Source organism: Drosophila mauritiana, chromosome 3L, assembly GCF_004382145.1.
Source record: "Drosophila mauritiana strain mau12 chromosome 3L, ASM438214v1, whole genome shotgun sequence".
Classification (NCBI taxonomy): Eukaryota; Metazoa; Arthropoda; class Insecta; order Diptera; family Drosophilidae; genus Drosophila; species Drosophila mauritiana.
This window is the reverse complement of record NC_046669.1, coordinates 3374634-3390966: the sequence shown is the minus strand read 5'-3', so window position 1 is coordinate 3390966 and position 16333 is coordinate 3374634. Positions and strand designations below refer to the sequence as shown.

At 41.2% G+C, this 16333-nt stretch overlaps 4 protein-coding genes across 8 annotated transcripts in view; 2 read left to right on the top strand and 2 right to left on the bottom strand.

Moving 5' to 3' along the window:
• Positions 1-10309, bottom strand: part of LOC117139565 — a 36258-nt gene extending 25949 nt beyond the window's left edge. For all 4 annotated transcript variants that reach the window (XR_004459369.1, XR_004459368.1, XM_033301962.1 and 1 more), the window contains exon 1: positions 10066-10309. Coding sequence is in view for 2 of the 4 variants with exons in the window: in XM_033301962.1 (XP_033157853.1) it covers positions 10066-10086 (21 nt within the window). In the remaining 2 variants the exon portion in view is untranslated. The remainder of the gene's footprint in view (positions 1-10065) is intronic.
• A 364-nt stretch (positions 10310-10673) lies between these two features.
• LOC117140565 lies at positions 10674-11192 on the top strand. The gene is made up of 2 exons (XM_033303563.1): positions 10674-10861; positions 10930-11192. The coding sequence occupies exons 1-2, from the start codon at positions 10747-10749 to the stop codon at positions 10962-10964; spliced, it is 150 nt and encodes a 49-aa protein (XP_033159454.1). The 5' UTR covers positions 10674-10746; the 3' UTR covers positions 10965-11192.
• A 231-nt stretch (positions 11193-11423) lies between these two features.
• On the top strand, positions 11424-14584 carry LOC117140563 (solute carrier family 35 member C2). The gene is made up of 4 exons (XM_033303560.1): positions 11424-11675; positions 11732-12372; positions 13090-13342; positions 13401-14584. Exons 2-4 carry the CDS (start codon positions 11758-11760, stop codon positions 13940-13942), a joined length of 1410 nt encoding a protein of 469 aa, XP_033159451.1. The 5' UTR covers positions 11424-11675; positions 11732-11757; the 3' UTR covers positions 13943-14584.
• Positions 14585-14627: 43 nt separating this feature from the next.
• Positions 14628-16254, bottom strand: LOC117140564 (cyclin-J). Of its 2 annotated transcripts, none has more exons than XM_033303561.1 (4): positions 16057-16252; positions 15807-15993; positions 15320-15742; positions 14628-15265 (listed from the first exon to the last, which is right to left on the bottom strand). In XM_033303561.1, exons 1-4 carry the CDS (start codon positions 16138-16140, stop codon positions 14796-14798), a joined length of 1164 nt encoding a protein of 387 aa, XP_033159452.1. In that variant the 5' UTR covers positions 16141-16252; the 3' UTR covers positions 14628-14795. The 2 variants fall into 2 exon arrangements, with proteins under 2 accessions (XP_033159452.1, XP_033159453.1); XM_033303562.1 differs by having other exon boundaries at positions 15070-15258; positions 16057-16254.
• Between the last annotated feature and the right edge of the window lie 79 nt (positions 16255-16333).

The following is a 16333-nucleotide window of genomic DNA, read 5'->3' as shown; positions in this document are numbered from 1 at the left end:
TTCTGCCAGCAACGCATAAGAAAATTCAATTTATAGTTTGTGTGTGTGGGCGTGGCAAATTGCCAAAGACAGACAATGCTATTAATTAATTTGGAAAGCATTTGCCGGGCGGAATGGGGGCGGTAACAATTAAAATGGAACCGGTTAAAGTGCCGTCGGGGTGTTCTTAGAGGCCAAAATGATGAAGAGTTTGGCCAAAAAGTTTGATTTTCGCCGGCACATGTGTGAGTGAGTTTCCGGTTCAGTTTAGGTACATACTCGTACAAATTTATGTGGGCATACATTTTCCCGGCATATGATACTTGTTTTCCCTCTATGATTTGTTTGCCTTTTGGTCATTAAAACCATTATCGTGTTTCCACATTTCCCTGCTTTTGTGTTTGGTTTTTGCCAGCGGCCTGTTTTTCAATAATTTATTAAATTTTTTTCGTTTTGATGTACGCAAATAAGTTAACAAGCTAAACGAGGCAGTTTTTCCGGACCTCAATAGTTATTAGCTGTTTTTTTCACAATTTGTTAATCATTTTTAATTGATTATTAAGGATTAGGTTGTAAACTGAAAAATAGGCTAGATTATAGTTTTTTATTTCCGATTTAATGCAATTGAATGCTGCATGTTCGGTTGAAATCGTATTTCATTTTACTGTCATGGTTTCGTTTTATATTGGCATTTTTTACTATCGGTAAACTAAGGTGACAATTTAATGTCGCAGTACAGATGATCGCTTCAGTGAATTAATTAACTATAAATTATCCTCGGCAGCGGAAATCCGGTTATAATTTGTTATCAGTTGTATAGTTCTAAAGTGCACGACCCTCTTGTAACCAACTTAATTCAACTTTACGTCAGATTCAAGCGGTAAAAGCTCCTCAAAAAAATCATATCCCTTTTGTTTCTTGAAACTCCCACTTCAATCCATTCGCTGCTCATTCTTCACAGTTAAAGTGAAACTTGGAGAAAGGAAAAGCTGCTCGTCGAGTTTTCCCATGCACGCTGATGACTCCTCGAAAAGGCTTTTCTAATTGTCATCCTTCTGCTTGGAGTGCATTGGAAAACCCAGAAAGTAATAAGGAGAAAAAATGGGGAGTTCGGTGTCCCTGTCATTATTTATTATGTTGCTCAAGTCTTTCATTACACAAGCATTTTTGTCTTTCATTTGTTGCCTTTGTGCCGAAAAAAAGCAACAGGGAAACGCGGGAGAATTTCTTATCGGTCTTACCGAGGATGTTGCCACATTCCTTCACTGCTTGTTTACAGTTATTCGGTTGCTCATTTTCCCCGTCATTTTTCTTCTCACCCACACAAAGGCAGGCTTACACAGATGTAGGAACCGGAAGTGTAGACTTGCAACACAAGCATAATTCCCATCATTACGAAGTTCAATTTCAAATAAAGTGAAAGGAGATCTGTAGACACTGATTTCTAATTGGAAATGTATATGATTATATAAATTACTTCATAAAAAGGTGGCTACAAGTATGCAACTGAATGCTTTGATTTTTCAATGCATACTTTTAGATACCCTTATATATAATTCCGAATGCTAGAAAGTATAAGCCGATTCTTTTGTATATTTTCCGCTTTCGGTACTAACTTTGTTGTTCAGCCTCATTTGAGGGGATAATTACAGATTAGCCAAAGTCGGCAAAGTCGATTTCGTCCTTGTTGTTTCAGTAACCCAAAACTCGCGACTTTTCTCCGGTCCAATCGATAAACAAATGCGGTAAACATCAATGGACAGCGGAACAGGACCCAGCGGGAAACGCACACAAGAGTGCGCTTGGGCAAACAACCTCGTTGGATGATGAATGGAAGGTCAATTGCCGTGACCCCAGCGCGAAGGAAATAAAACTGGGGCCAGTAGCAACGCTGACATTTAACGCAAAGCGACGCAGGCCTGTCAATGCCAATGTCCTGGATGAGAAGAAGCCAGGATGCGAGGATGCAGGGAGCGAAAGGAAAGGGATGGAATCGAATGGAAAGGAGCCGGCGCAACTCGAGATCCCGACGAGGAATGTTTATGCGAATGCTTGGGCACAAAAACATACGTGCCGGGCCTCAGTTTTCCCACCCACTTCGACTCTCCAGCAGGCCGTTCTATTCATGAATGTCCTGCAGTCGAAAAAAAATTCGACTTCAAATAATGAAAATTAAAAAAATTATGTATTAACTTTTAAGCATGGTAATATCACGGTTGTTCCAAGCTTGTAATCGTGTCTAAATGTATGCTACAATATGTTCTACAACTGCCTACTTTTAGACATCTGTATAAGTGATTTCCGGTACTCAATACTTGATTGCTCAAAAGGCAATTTAGCTTGTATTGCATTTTTAAACATCTATTTGCAAATTATTTTTTTCCGAGTGTCCTTAAGCGGCGGCAGCGATGTGCACCGACTGACAGCTGAAGGAACAGGAATAAACGAGTAGTCTGGCATGGGGAGCAGCGAAGTCCCTCAGCTGGAAAAATGCCTCATCTTGGCCTGACAGTTCGCCGAGTTGCGTCAACTTGTCGTCATATTTTTCAGTCAACTGAAGGTTCTCTATGACTTCCTCGATACGAGGATGTATGTATGTCTGTCCGTATGTGCTGTGTGTCTAACGAGGCGACAGTGGTCCTAGTTGGGTGTGTGGCTGTGTAATTAGGATAATGGTTGCAGTGGCAAACCATTCAATATCATATTTATAGAATGCCCCGCAGTCGCTTAGGGTTCTATTACAATTTGCAGAGCGATTTACCACGACGGCTTCATTTTAAATTTATGATTCCGTACGCTATTTCAACAGGATCTAGTTTCTTTGGGGAAATTCTGTGTATGTATTGTATATATACTTCCAATTTGGTGCTGAGTTAAAGCAAACTGGTTTCTTTTGGTTTTTTTCTAATAAATCCTTGATTTTTCATTTGAGCAATTTACTTAAGTCAAATAGTTTAAATGAAACCACTGTGCATTATCGTTAAGCGCACAGAAGGACCCTAAATGTGAGTTGTGTGTATCCTGGCGCATTTCTTATTGTGCCTATCTGTGTCGGGTTGAATTTTCGCCTGACACATTATGTTAATACGCTTGTAGCTTAACGCTGGCAAATATTGAACTACATATGTACATATATGTACATATGTACATACGTGGCATGAGGCAGTTATCGTTTTGTATTCAAATCGAGGCACGCACACACACACACACGTACCGAGCAAGACACGCGAAATTTATGCACATTTTGATGACATTTTGAACGCATAACGCAAAATGTCAAATACATAAAAATGAAAAGCCGGTGAAACGAGTTACGAAGTGAAAGAGTAAACCAAATGTCGAAATCATTTCCAACAACACACGCACATACCGAATTCCAACCAGAGTCCCTTTGCTACAGAGAGAAAAATTCTTTGAAGTGGGCTAACTATTTCTAGGCCTACCAAAAATTATTGCATTTTAAATATTTGTATATTCCAAGCTGCTTGCTAAGCGGATTAATAAAATTTATATGAATTTACAGACTATTTTCGCAGTGCATTGAAATACATATCGAATAACGCGAAGCGGAAATCGATGACGGCCATTTGCCGTAAATTGAGGCATTTTGCCCCAACGCTCTTGTAATTGTACCGCTGAAAGATGGAAAGTGACGAGGGGGAGGGGGGGAATGGTTGGGCTGGCGGGAAATGGCTGGGAAAATGTAGAAAATGGGCGGGGGCAAGGATATCTGCTCTGCTCTGCGGCTGCGACACATTGAGCCGGCTATTTTTAGCTCGATTTTCATTTAATTTGCTGCCCATGCTGCATAACTAAAAATGGCGAATGGTAGTCAAGCTTGAAATCCAGAGGAGGGTCAGGAAAACCAGGAAAAGCGGGAAAACCAAGCGGCGGTTTATGTTTTTCAATTACTCTGGCCGCAAAATTTGCAATTTAGATAGCAATTTTTAGAGAACATTCTGTTTTTTTTTTCGTGTTTTGTTTTTCCGCGCCCCCTATTTATTTCATTTTTGTTGGTAGTATCCGTGCAATTTGGCAAATTGTGTGCAGGGGGCAAAAGCCACGTATGTGCGTGGCTAATACCAATTTCTAGTCAATTACGCAAAATTTGAATGTTTAAAGAGCCAACTTTTTTGCATGCAAGCGCAAAATTTCTCGGCCAAATTTAAATTTGCCAAATCTCGTTAGCAGATAACTTTTTGGTGAAAATTCAGTTGTGCTAAATATGGTGCATGTGGTTAAAATTCTTAGTGAAACTAAACTCCTTTCAAAGTCACTGATTTTAATTGTTAAGCGAGAGTTTCTAATTTTAATTAAAACACATAAACGAACAGTAAATTTTAATTGTTTAGTTGAAATAACGAACCATATAATGGTCGGTTATTAAATTAAATGAACCGATGATAAACATAATAACCACATTTGTTTATAATTGAAACTAAATATATATCTGTTATTTTTGGCAAATGGCAAATAAATTGCTAACTCAAACAAATACCTGGCTTGGAGAGTAAACAACAATTTGTTGCACTTTTGTTTACGCATAATAATGCTGCAAACAAGACAGCCAACTTTTCTAATAATTTTAATTGGCATTTAAAATATTTACTATGCAAATTGTGTCGCCACGGGTTGTAGAATTATTTGTCCTTCAGCTTCCTTCCTGCCGCTTTTCCTCCGGTTTTCCACATCCTTTCCTTTTCCCTCCTCCCCCTCGTTATCTGTGTGTGTTCAGAGACTTGGAAAATCCGTGTGCAATGTCAGTTGCAAAGGGGAAGAAGAGGAACTACGAGTATTTATGTGGGTGCAACGTGGCGTATGATTAATGAAAAAGGGGGGTAGGAAAAGCGCATCATATATACATAGTGCATATGGACAAAGTTGAGAGAGCATTGCCACTGGCAGATAAAGAAGTAAGCTAAGGGAAAAGCCAAGAAAGGGAGGGGAAAACTGTGAATTGCAATAGGAATCGATTAAAAACAAAACGTTGATTGAATTTTCCCTGGCCAAAGCAGTTATGACGAATAAAGGAAAATCGGACAAAGAAGCTAAGGGGGGAGCAGAAAATAAGGAAAGTTGAAGATAAAGCAGCAATGCAGTGGCATCAACAATAATAACAATCGGCCCTGCCCCCCAAATGCCAATTTCCACTCCTGCTTCTCTTCTCCTTTTTTTGTTGGCTAAAAGGGAAATAAGCAATTTCAGCAAATAAATCGTAAAAAGTAAAAGTAATAAAATCACGAAAATGAGAAAAGAAACCACACACACACATGTGTGTGCATGGAGAAAATGATGGCGAAATGAAAATACTCGTTGCTATCAAAAACAGACGCAATCGCAATCGAAGTAACTGAGAAGAGCCGGGAAAATTGGGTGACTACGCGGGAAGAGGGCGGGAAAGTCGGTGGGGAAAAGCCAAGTTAGGAGCGTGAGATAACGCCTAATGTGGTGGAAATGGCGGTGCCAAAATTGGTGCAAAGGTCCTTGATTAAGAAAAGCCAAGAAAATGGGGGAAAAACATCACAAATTAATGAGTAAATGTTGGCACACGAATGCCGAAATCGAAGCAGGTTATGAAAATATTGATTTTGGCTCAGCAATATTACAGGGAAAAGTATGTTCGATTTAAGAATTTTTTGCCCAACAATTTCATTAAAAATCTTGCAATAATACAGCCAATGTTACCTTGTAGAATGATTGCAAATATTTTACAAAATCCCTAAGCCTTGCAGCAATTTATATACATACGTAGAAACCAGGCAAATTGAATTGGTTTGAACACTTGCCCGCATTCATTCAAACATTTCCCATCAACTTAAGCTGCTCTGGCTTGGCAAATTTCAATATAATTGATTTCTCGCTCAGACAAAGCCATTCCCAAATGAATTTCCCCCATTTCTATCGAAAACAAGAGAAATGCTAATCAAGCCGGCCAAAACAAACCGAAAGGCGAGAGAAAATTGTGTAGGAGACATATGAAGTCATACACACTTGGAACTTTTCCAGCTTTGCTCGCAGAAGAGCACAAAGAGCAGATAAAGAAAATTCCGCACACACTACACACACTCGAAGTTTTCCGAGTTTTCCGGCCGCCCGAAGGAAATGAGCAAGACATTGAGTCACCTCACATTGTGGGAGTGTGGAAAAGCAATCAAAATACGGCAGAGACAAAGGCGAAGATAAATAGAGGCAGGCAGACAAGGAAAATATTGCCTTTTTCAGTGGCGAGTCAACAGGAGGAGAGAGAAACCGCCGTGGAAATGGGGTAGAAAAACCAAGAAGTCTTCCTTGGAAAACCACTTTTTCAAATATATAGGTTTGAGATTTGAATTCCAATTAAGTAACACAACGAAATGTCTCAACTAAATCAGCAAAAGTCGTTGTCTGGCTTAATATTTAAATTCTTTTGCAAGGTGTCCAAAAGTATGCTACAATAAAATATTATTTCGACTAGGCGACTTTCCATGCCAACGCATTTCCATTTTTACGAGCCCCCTCATGTATGCGGCAATAAATTAAATCAAAACATTCAGGATTTGACCTTGAGTGCCCGGGACAGATGAACACATCAAGGATGCACAAAGGGCAAGCAATTTTACGGCGTGCAGTCCATTGGCGGTCAGTTTGGGGGCCATGAACCCCGCATATATCCTTTCGTTTCGTGTGGCGTGTGTGTGTGTGTGTGTGGATGTCAGGACCTCGGGTGCAATTTGCCTTTCGCAACATACAGTGCGCACTCACTCACTCACACACTCACACATGTTTGTGGGCGGGCAAATAAGCATAACGAGCTCCATTATCCTTGGGGAAAACTGGTTTGGGATGCAGCCTTGCTCTTGCATTACGCATACGCCATGTGACTCACAACGGAAAGCGCGGGGGGCGACTGGGGAAAACTCTTTTGTTGCTGCACCGCCAAATTGAAATAATATGCAGGGGACAGCATATACATATATATGAAAAGGAAATGGAAAAGCGAGTTCCAAGCACCAGGAGATGAAAAAAGCATGAGTCAGCAGATGTTATATACACACTTATCGCAGGATATGCGAGACCAAAGGATTAAGGGCGCTGTGGTCGCTCGAAAACGGGGGGATTTGTTTAATCGCAGAAATGTTGCTTTTAATAAGTGCTTCAAATAGTAAAGTTCGTATTAAAATAAAGTAGTCATTTATCATTTATGACCATATGGTTCCCTATAAATTTGCATTTGTTTTCCATAGAATTCAAGGGTACCAACATAAGTTATTTAATATTCTTCCTGTGCATTTAAAAAACAGTAAATTGTAACATAATGACTGTGACAAGGACGCAGCACATCATCCAGTCGGAGGATTCATATCCTGTAGACCAGAGGCCATTGTACACACGTAGGTCACAAGCGACAGTTCCTGCTCTTCTTTTGACTTTTGTTTTTGGTAGCGAGCTTGAAACGAGTTTCCCCCCTTTGGCAGACCTACCATCCATCCACCCTCCTGGGTTTTCCCCATTTTCCATTTTGCCGGCTGGGGCGGCATCATTAACATTATGTAAGCAACAACAACAACAACCGGCGACAGCAACAGACGGCAGTGCTTTCACCTTTCTCCTCCTGCAAAACTACACCTGAAGTTGTAATTTATGCTCTGACAAAATGGCGCACACGGAAAAAACACAGAGAATTGGGGGGTTGGAAACTGAAGGGGGGGTGGAACCTCTCACGTAACAACAAATGGGGCTAAAAAGGTGGTCCAAAGGGGGCCGCATAGTTGGCCTATGTGTTGCACTTGACGGGGTAGCTACTTTTATGTATTTATTTATGTATATATGTATATATGTATCTCAGGCGCTTGGCCTTTATGACCGCATAAATTAAAGCATCAAGCATTGAAATATTTTATCATGAGTAACAGAAGGAGATATAAGGATTTTTAAAGTAGCTACACTGTGTCCTAAGTACTTATAATCTGTGAAATAATAGAAGGAATCTTAAAGTTTCATAACTATGAAACTGAGCATGAGTATCTTTGTTAGCACTTTTCCCATTCATGTTCCAACTTCTTTAAAGAGATTTCTTTTGTTTAATAAAGTGGAGTTTTAATCCCAGCTTTCCTGAAAATTAATTTTACGACTGCAGCACTTGCCATCCGCATGAAGAATATCTGCGATTTTCAACTTTACATCCATCGCTGTTGGCAGCCAAAACTTTAATGGCCGGCCATAAAGGAGGAACCACACCGAATTGTTTGTACTGCCGCCACGATTGCGAGTGGAAGAAAATCCGAAGATACATAAGCAAGCACATGCATTCGCCTAGGTGAAAAGTTTTGAGCCAACTGCATAAACGAAACTTCTTATAAAGTCTATAAAACGTAATGACTCGCGCTACATGCGCGCCCAGAAAAGTATGCAACAAAAGTTCCGCTGACTTTGACTTGACAGGATGAAAATCGAGACGAGAGCACAGGACTGTGGGAAGTTCCAGCAGGAGAATATTAAGTTTTCCACGGTCCCAGATGGGGGAATTGATTAAAGCCGCAGTGGCAGGGAATGAGACGGATTTGGTGCAGAAATTAAACGAAATTGGAAAAGTTGGAGGCGCAATGAGGAAATCTTTAAATCTTATTAAGTTCAGGCTAATTTACCAAAGTACCAAGGAGTTTTTAAAGAACTTAGAGGGAAGCTTTCCTAATTACACAAACATGTTTGCCTGGTTAAAAATTCCAACGAATTTAATACATATAACAAATAAACAAAAAGCCATTGCCAATTCACCATATGAATGTCAACAGCAATTCGGTCAGCAGGGCCAAAATCATATTGCATTGAATAAATTAAATTCTTGTTTATTTTACTATTTGCTATTTCTGGATTTATTGACAAATAGAAAGCAAAGCCCAATAAATCAAACAATTTTAAAAGTATATTTGCGAATGTTATTAATATAGAATTTTGCTGAACTATTTAATTGCTTTGTAACTGAAAATACCACATCTAATTATTGTAATGCAAATATTGTCCAAATTAATGGAGACTTATTTGTCTTGCTAATTGATAACGATAAACTTTGAATTCTTTTTATGGGAATTCAATATGCCTGCTTTCTAGTGCTGATTACTTGGATTTTCTCTCTTTTCGAAGCTCCACTGTAGCGACCTCCTCACTCTGCATTCGTGACGTCAAGTCGAGTCGATTGGGGAGTGTGACTGCACTTGAAAATCGCCCAAGGCGCTCGGCAATCGTTGCTGGCTGAAGGATGGTTGAAGGATGAAGGATTTTGTGCAACAAAATGTCAAATCACCGACACCAGGCCACCGATACTAGGACACTTTCACCCACACCGACAAGAGCAAACAGCAAATTTGCAAGCTACATCGCGCCAATGTGTTTGTATTGGCTGTATCTGTGTTTGTACTATGAGTGTGTGTGTGTGTGTGTTTGGGCGGACTGGGAATTGAAATTGGTTTGCAAAATGGCAGCTATTTATATTTGGCCAGGAGTCGTCTGCACTTGTCACACTGATTTCTGCCGATTAGAAATTAATCGAATTTTACTGTCAAATCGAAAGCGGCGGGCGTTCAGGAAGTTGCCGTTACGTTGCCATGGAAATGCAAAAACAAGCAAGCACAGACACGCACGCATACCAAGGCACAGAGGCGGGAGTATCCTGTACATTAGGGTGATTCGAAAAATATTTTCGGTAAGTACTGAGAGTTATTTCCAGGCACAGCCCCAGAAACTTAACAAAAAAAAACTTAACATTCTCACATTAAAACACCAAAATAATCCGCATTTGCTATCAGTTATTTTTGTACTCTTCTGCGTAAAAAAAGTGTTCATACAACATTACATTTGATTTTTCACAACAAATCTTTGTTCGTCTTTTGAAATTGAGCCACCCTAATGGACGCACACACACACCCACACTTCCGCAGACTGACAGACACTGACACTGAATGTTACGCAGTCGGCGGTCTTGTAGGCAAAATACCGTAACATTTCGCCCGATTGCTGATAATCTGCCTTTATATAAGCTGGGAAAATTAAAAGGACACCCATCAAAGGTCCTTTGCGATATTTGATTGGCATTGCTTTGACTCCTCTCACCTGTTCCACAACTGTCGACATTTTGGTCTGTGTTTTATTTAACTAACTGCACTGCTCGCTATTTTGCTTCACTTTGTCGCTGTGCTTTTCGCACTCTTTGTTTCAAAAAAGGATTCGAAAAATTTATTTTTTAAAACCGCACCGCATTTTGGTTGTGTTTGCTTTTTCTTGAGAGATTTACAATTGTACGAGCTTTGGGAAAAAATTCTTTAGCTTCAAACGCGCAACGAATCCGACGAGTTGCTGCTGCTGAAATCAACTAAAAATCCTTTTTTGGCGAGCAGGATACTCACGGATTTTTATCCTTGCTTAGGTGTAGTGTGACCACACGGATGTTGTAAATATACCGAAATATACCGGCGACAGGATTAGATAAAAGGTGCAACACTCCGATATTTATGCTCACAGCTGTTAACAGAGGTTAGCAGAGGCGTTAACTAACAGTGCTGATTGTATTTAAATTGAATTGAATTAAATTAAAATACATAACATACATAACTAAACAGCATAATTTTTATAATTCTTATTATTGCAATGTTTGTTTTCTACTGAATGTTAACATATGGAAATATTTGCCGCGCTGTATATTTCAACAAGCCAGGAACGGTCACTCTAAATTCTTTTTTAGTGCGAATCGCACGTTTTTCCTTGTAAATAAATAAAAAAATATATTAATCAAAGATGTTCCGCCTGCAGCAGTCGCAACCCGATCCCGCCGAGGAGCAGAAGCGCGTGGCAGCCGAAGTCCGCTTCAATTTCATCCTATTTGGAGTCGTAATAGCCGCTGTTCGCTTGGGTACATGAAATTCTTATGTAAAGTCACTCAGTCCTAATATTTTCCATTTGTTTATCTTGTGTAAATAGCTCCCGTGGTCCTGAAGCATTTAAATACGGCGTAGAAGTAAAGAAAGATCGAAGATGACTAAAAGCTGTCTACTTATTTAAAAACGTTATCAATTACCTAGTTGTTCGAGAAATTATAGCAAAATCCTAAGCAACTGGCACGCGAAATGCATTTATTTAAAAGAACTCTGACCCATTTGATGTTTAAATCGATGCATTATAAATGTTTGGTAACTGTCGAGCGAACGGAAGCGAATAAAAAACAAGAAACATGTAACTTATAATCCAAGGCTTTTAATGTTAAAAAATACTAGGAGTTTATAAACATATAAGAATATGGTTCTAATCTAAAAGTGCAAATTAAACAATAAAACAAATCTTATTGTCAACAATTGCTGTTTAAATAAGTTTAAAACTTGCGCAATCGATATATCGATAACGCACACCCACTGGCCGCCAGCGCTGGCACATCTAGCCCAAATCGCTGTACTGCTCCTCCCACGCCAGTCGAATCTGTCGCGAAACGAGCCGATCGCCCATCACTGCCTGTGTATAAACAGTTGGCAAGAAACGAAGTCGAAAAACAGAAGTTTTGCTCGAAATGGCAGCGTAAAAACCCATTAAAGCCACTTTCATTACTGCACGACCGAGTCGGAATATATACATATATAAAATAGTGGCAGATAACAGGCGGAGAGGCGGAAAAGCAGCGAAACACCCGGAACATATTGATACATATGGACGTAGACTTCAAGATAACGAAAGAAGTAAGTTGCCGCGTCGCGTTTTCCATACATTTACCTTTCACTAGCTGTTTCTTTAGCTTTCAGGCATTTCCGATAATATATAATGGTGGCGGCCAAGTACGAGCGGCTGAATACCAGTGGTGAGGCGGGCGGGAACGGAAATGGGAATGCCAGCGATGCAGAAGACGAGGAGATCGAACTCCATTTGGCCCAGAAGACGCAGCTGAGCAATGGCCATCGGTTGCGCCAGAGCAACTTCAAGTACGCCAGTGGAAAGTGTGGATCCGGAGAGACGCCGTGCAGCAACGAAACGGCCACGTTGGCCCAGGAGAACATGATGATGCAGATGGCCGTGGGTACGCTGGCCATTATCTTCCTGTATCTGGCGCTATCCATATCGCTGACATTCTACCAAACGGACATCAACCGGCAGATGCCCTTTCCCCTGGCCATCGTAACCTATCATCTGGTTGTGAAGTTCCTTCTGGCCGCCGCGGCGCGCAGAATCTACAGGATGCGAGTGGGCCGATCGCGGGTTCAGTTGGATTGGAGGCTCGCCCTGCGGAAAATGGCACCCACGGGAGTTGCCAGTGCCATCGACATTGGATTCTCGAACTGGGGCCTGGCTCTGGTGCCCATTTCCCTCTACACCATGACCAAATCCTCGACCATTGTCTTCATCCTGCTGTTCGCCATCGCTTTTGGACTGGAGAAGAAGGTGAGTCAATGTGCTATCCGCGAATATATACTGAAATAATTATATTTAAAATCACGTAAACGAGTTTTTATGAGCGTTATCTATTTAACTGTATAAAAAGACCTTACAGGTGCAAAAATTTTTACAACTTTTAAAGCTTCTTATCAAATTGTAATCTATATGTTCAAGAAATTCAGTTGAAGGGAATTAGATATGATATGAGAACCCTCAATGATTGCGAACCATTTTTGGAAACCAAGTAATTTTAGTATTTTATCGAATATATTTTAGTTCGTTAATAGTTTATAGTAATAATAGTATCACCTATTGAAATCAAAACAAATTCACTTAATGAGACTTGATTATTTTCCAACACGATAAAGAAAAGATAAAAAGCATTATCTCGGATATTATTTTTGTAGACTATAAATGTTGCATTATTATCAGTCAATTGTAAGCAATCCATTTACCTAGTCACTTAACTTGTAGATAACGAATTTGGCATATTTATAAACATGCGATGATGTTGATATTAACATTAGAGCATATACTTATCAGTTAGATAATAAAAAAAAAAGGAAATAAAAATAGCACCAAACAGGTTTGATATGTGCTAAGTATTTGAAACTTGCTAGTCTAGTTTCTTATGACTAGACCTGAATTGGTAAAACCCAAGAATTATCAAAGATTGCACTTTCTTTGTGTCGAAATGGCATTAATGACAATATTTACTTTCAGAGCTGGTATCTGGTCTCGATTGTGGGCCTGATAGGCACTGGCCTTCTGATGTTCACCTACAAGTCAACGGACTTTAATGCCCTGGGTTTCTTCTTCATCCTGTTCGCCTCGCTGAGCAGCGGACTGCGATGGAGTTTCGCGCAGTTCATAATGCAGAAATCGAAGCTAGGCTTGCACAATCCCATCGACATGATATATTACATGCAGCCGTGGATGATTGCCTCGCTGGTGCCCCTCGTAATTGGAATCGAAGGTTAGTTTGTGGCTTATTACTTGAAAATGAGTGTCTAATTACCCCCAATCCTCTCCAGGTGCCGGCCTCATCGCGGTAATAGAAGATCTGCACAACCACACCTCGAATGAGATAACTTGGGCCATTGCGAGGATATCAGCGGGCGCTTTGCTGGCTTTCCTTATGGAGTTCAGCGAGTTCCTGGTGCTCTGCAAGACCTCCAGTCTGACGCTCTCGATAGCCGGCATTTTCAAGGATATCTGCCAATTGGCACTAGCCGTGACCATCAGGAAAGACCATCTGAGTGTCATCAACTACATTGGCTTGATCATTTGCCTGGCGGGTATCGTTTGCCACCTCCTGCACAAGTACTCCAATATGAAGGAGATGCAGCGGCAGCAGGAGTTGCCGCTCGATAACGACCAGGAGGAGTCGTTGCCAGGGGAGTACAAATTCAACGAGGGCAGTGCCATTGTGGGTGTCCATGTGAAGTCGCACTCCACGCTGACGGTGCCATTGCTGGAGCAAACCGACTCGGAGGACGAGTCTGGTGCGAGCAACAAACAGAACGCCTCCGATGTGATCTTCGACGTGCTGAAGCGACGCGACATGCAGCGATGAAAGCCAATCCTTGTACAGATGTCCTGTAAATGTTGTAAATTCAAACTACTTTTATGTTTACCAGCACCTTGGCCCACGCAACTACTTACCACACTGGGATTAGCAATGCAGGTTTAAGTAAGCTAGTTAGTTTGACACTCTTCATTCCTTCCGACACCGATTCCCTCAACTTCCTCGATGCATTCCCGCCTTGTGCATTTAGGGGCTAGGCTAGATATATGAGACGTACGTCAAATTGAAGTGTAACGACACGAAATCTAAGGGACAAAGAGTAATCTTTGGACAACCAATTAACCTTTAAATAGCAGTTAGTTTTAATCTTTTTGCACTTGTGAAGCTGAAAATGTATTGAGAACTGTCCAAAGTTTGCTTGAGTTCCGAAATCTATCTCGTTTCTTTTTTGTAAAAACTCAAATTAAGTCATACGACCTATGTAAAAATAAGAAAGCCTTAATGACCCTTTCATTGTTCCTTAACTGGCACTTTAATTTGGCACTCCAAATAGAATTGTAAACCTTTAAAGTTATAAGAATTTTAAATTTGAAAGCTCCCGCAAACGTCTGATTAAATTAAACAAGGGGCATTGTTCTTTAGCGAATTATAAATAATGTCTTTGTTGTTTTTAGTTAATGCATCATTTTTGTTGAGTTTTTGACATATTGTATTTATAAGTTTATAAGATAATTTCAAATAAATATGAAATACATATATATTAAAGCATAACATCACGTATTTAATATGGGTGAGGTTCAACTCAATTGAACAAGACCATATCTACGTTATCGATGTCATTTCACTTCTAAGTATTTGGATTTCCTCCAAATGGTAATAGTTTCTTATTTTTTCCTCTGTACTAATCTTTGGGTACACTCACGACTTTGGCGTGTTTCAATGGGTGGAGGTTTTCGGAATCGTCTTCAAAGCGCGGGCGCTTCAAATTGATGTGCTCTTTGGGAAGCAAAGTCGATGATTGTGGTGGAGGTGGACCCTGCAGCTGCACGGTAATTATGTTGCAGGTCTCTAGTGTGACCACTTTATCGGAGACCACCAGGTTTGTGTTCTCAGTGAAGGACTCCTCGAATCCGGAATCGGGACTGGCTAAGCTCTGGTTGGTCTGAACAGAGGGACTGCCGTAGTCGGGCTGAATAGTATGGTAATAATGATAGTCGGTCAGGACGTTCATGTAGGGCTCGACATGAGCCTCAGTGTAGGAGGTTAGTCCAACGAGGTACTGCGACCAGCGCCTGACCCCGCTGACCTGGCGAACTGCAGCAATGCAGGCGGCAGCCAAAAGGGATGGCAGATCGTTGGCAAATCTGGAAACTGAATGAGTGTATAAGTGGTATCCAGTACCTTCCTTGGCAATTCGATACTCACTGTACAATGTGTAATCCGCCATGCGAAGGAGCAACTGCGCCAACATGGACAGCATCTCTTCGAAGCTTATATATCGCTGGTATGGCTGGGTGTGATTGTTCCGCTCGCACTCATCCAACATTTCGGTGTAGTTCTTGAAATCGGAGCGAGTGAGAAAACTGCAGGCGAAGAGCTCCACAAAACTGGCGGTGGTGGGACGTATTAGCTCGAAGTTCAGGAAGCACAGGATCTTCCTTTCCACAGCCTTGTACTCGAATGCCGTATAGGCGTTCTTGACCAATTGGTTCATTTCGCAGTAGCGCGGAATAAACGCTTCCGTGTTTTCGATCTGCGCAGCTATATGAAGACAAATGATGGCCACCAGGAGCAGCTTGTCCGGGCGGATTTTGTAGTAATCAAGAAAGCGATCCATATAGTAGACGGCTGGAGTGAAACGAGTAACAATGAGTTGTGTGCGTGCAGCGAGGCTCCACTGTACAGGGCTCACCCAGGTGCAGAGCACAGCGACTAAGCTTGTGGGTGCTGGTCGCCAGTTTAAGCAACTGCAGCATTCTTCGGCGCTCGTTCAGCTGCGGCGAAAGGTATAACAAAGGCCGCCGGCGGAGTTCTTGCTCCCTCATGGTCAAAAATATATCCCGGGCATAGTCGCTGAGCCAGTGCGTCTTGGCCAGGCGCTACAAATTGGTATTTAACGAAATAAAGTTGGACTCGCAAAAGTTAAGCACATGTCCGTTCACCTCGACATCTGCTTGCGGACAAGTTTTCTTCAATTTGCGATCGACGACGAAGATGTTCTGCTCGGCAGCCACATTCTGCTCCATTATATCGAATTCGAATGAAATGCCTTAAATCACAGATATTAAGGCAACAACTTAACGGCGGAAAGAGCAAAACAAATGAAGGAGAAAACAAAAGGAGCGCAAAGATGGCGCTACAACGGTTCCGGCCAGTGCTACCACACTGCGAAGCCAAACGAGCAGGGTTGCCAGACTGACCTCGGGAGTGTTACCATTT

Excerpts from the sequence above, each read along its gene's own strand:
- LOC117140565 (XM_033303563.1), top strand. The coding sequence starts at position 10,747 with ATGTTCCGCCTGCAGCAGTCGCAACCCGATCCCGCCGAGGAGCAGAAG. Across the intron at positions 10,862-10,929 it reads AATAGCCGCTGTTCGCTTGG|CTCCCGTGGTCCTGAAGCAT; the intron begins GTACATGAAATT and ends TTGTGTAAATAG.
- LOC117140563 (XM_033303560.1), top strand. The coding sequence starts at position 11,758 with ATGGTGGCGGCCAAGTACGAGCGGCTGAATACCAGTGGTGAGGCGGGC. Across the intron at positions 12,373-13,089 it reads CTTTTGGACTGGAGAAGAAG|AGCTGGTATCTGGTCTCGAT; the intron begins GTGAGTCAATGT and ends ATTTACTTTCAG. Across the intron at positions 13,343-13,400 it reads CCTCGTAATTGGAATCGAAG|GTGCCGGCCTCATCGCGGTA; the intron begins GTTAGTTTGTGG and ends AATCCTCTCCAG.
- LOC117140564 (XM_033303561.1), bottom strand. The coding sequence starts at position 16,140 with ATGGAGCAGAATGTGGCTGCCGAGCAGAACATCTTCGTCGTCGATCGC. Across the intron at positions 15,994-16,056 it reads GTCCGCAAGCAGATGTCGAG|CGCCTGGCCAAGACGCACTG; the intron begins GTGAACGGACAT and ends ACCAATTTGTAG. Across the intron at positions 15,743-15,806 it reads TCGCTGTGCTCTGCACCTGG|CCGTCTACTATATGGATCGC; the intron begins GTGAGCCCTGTA and ends GTTTCACTCCAG.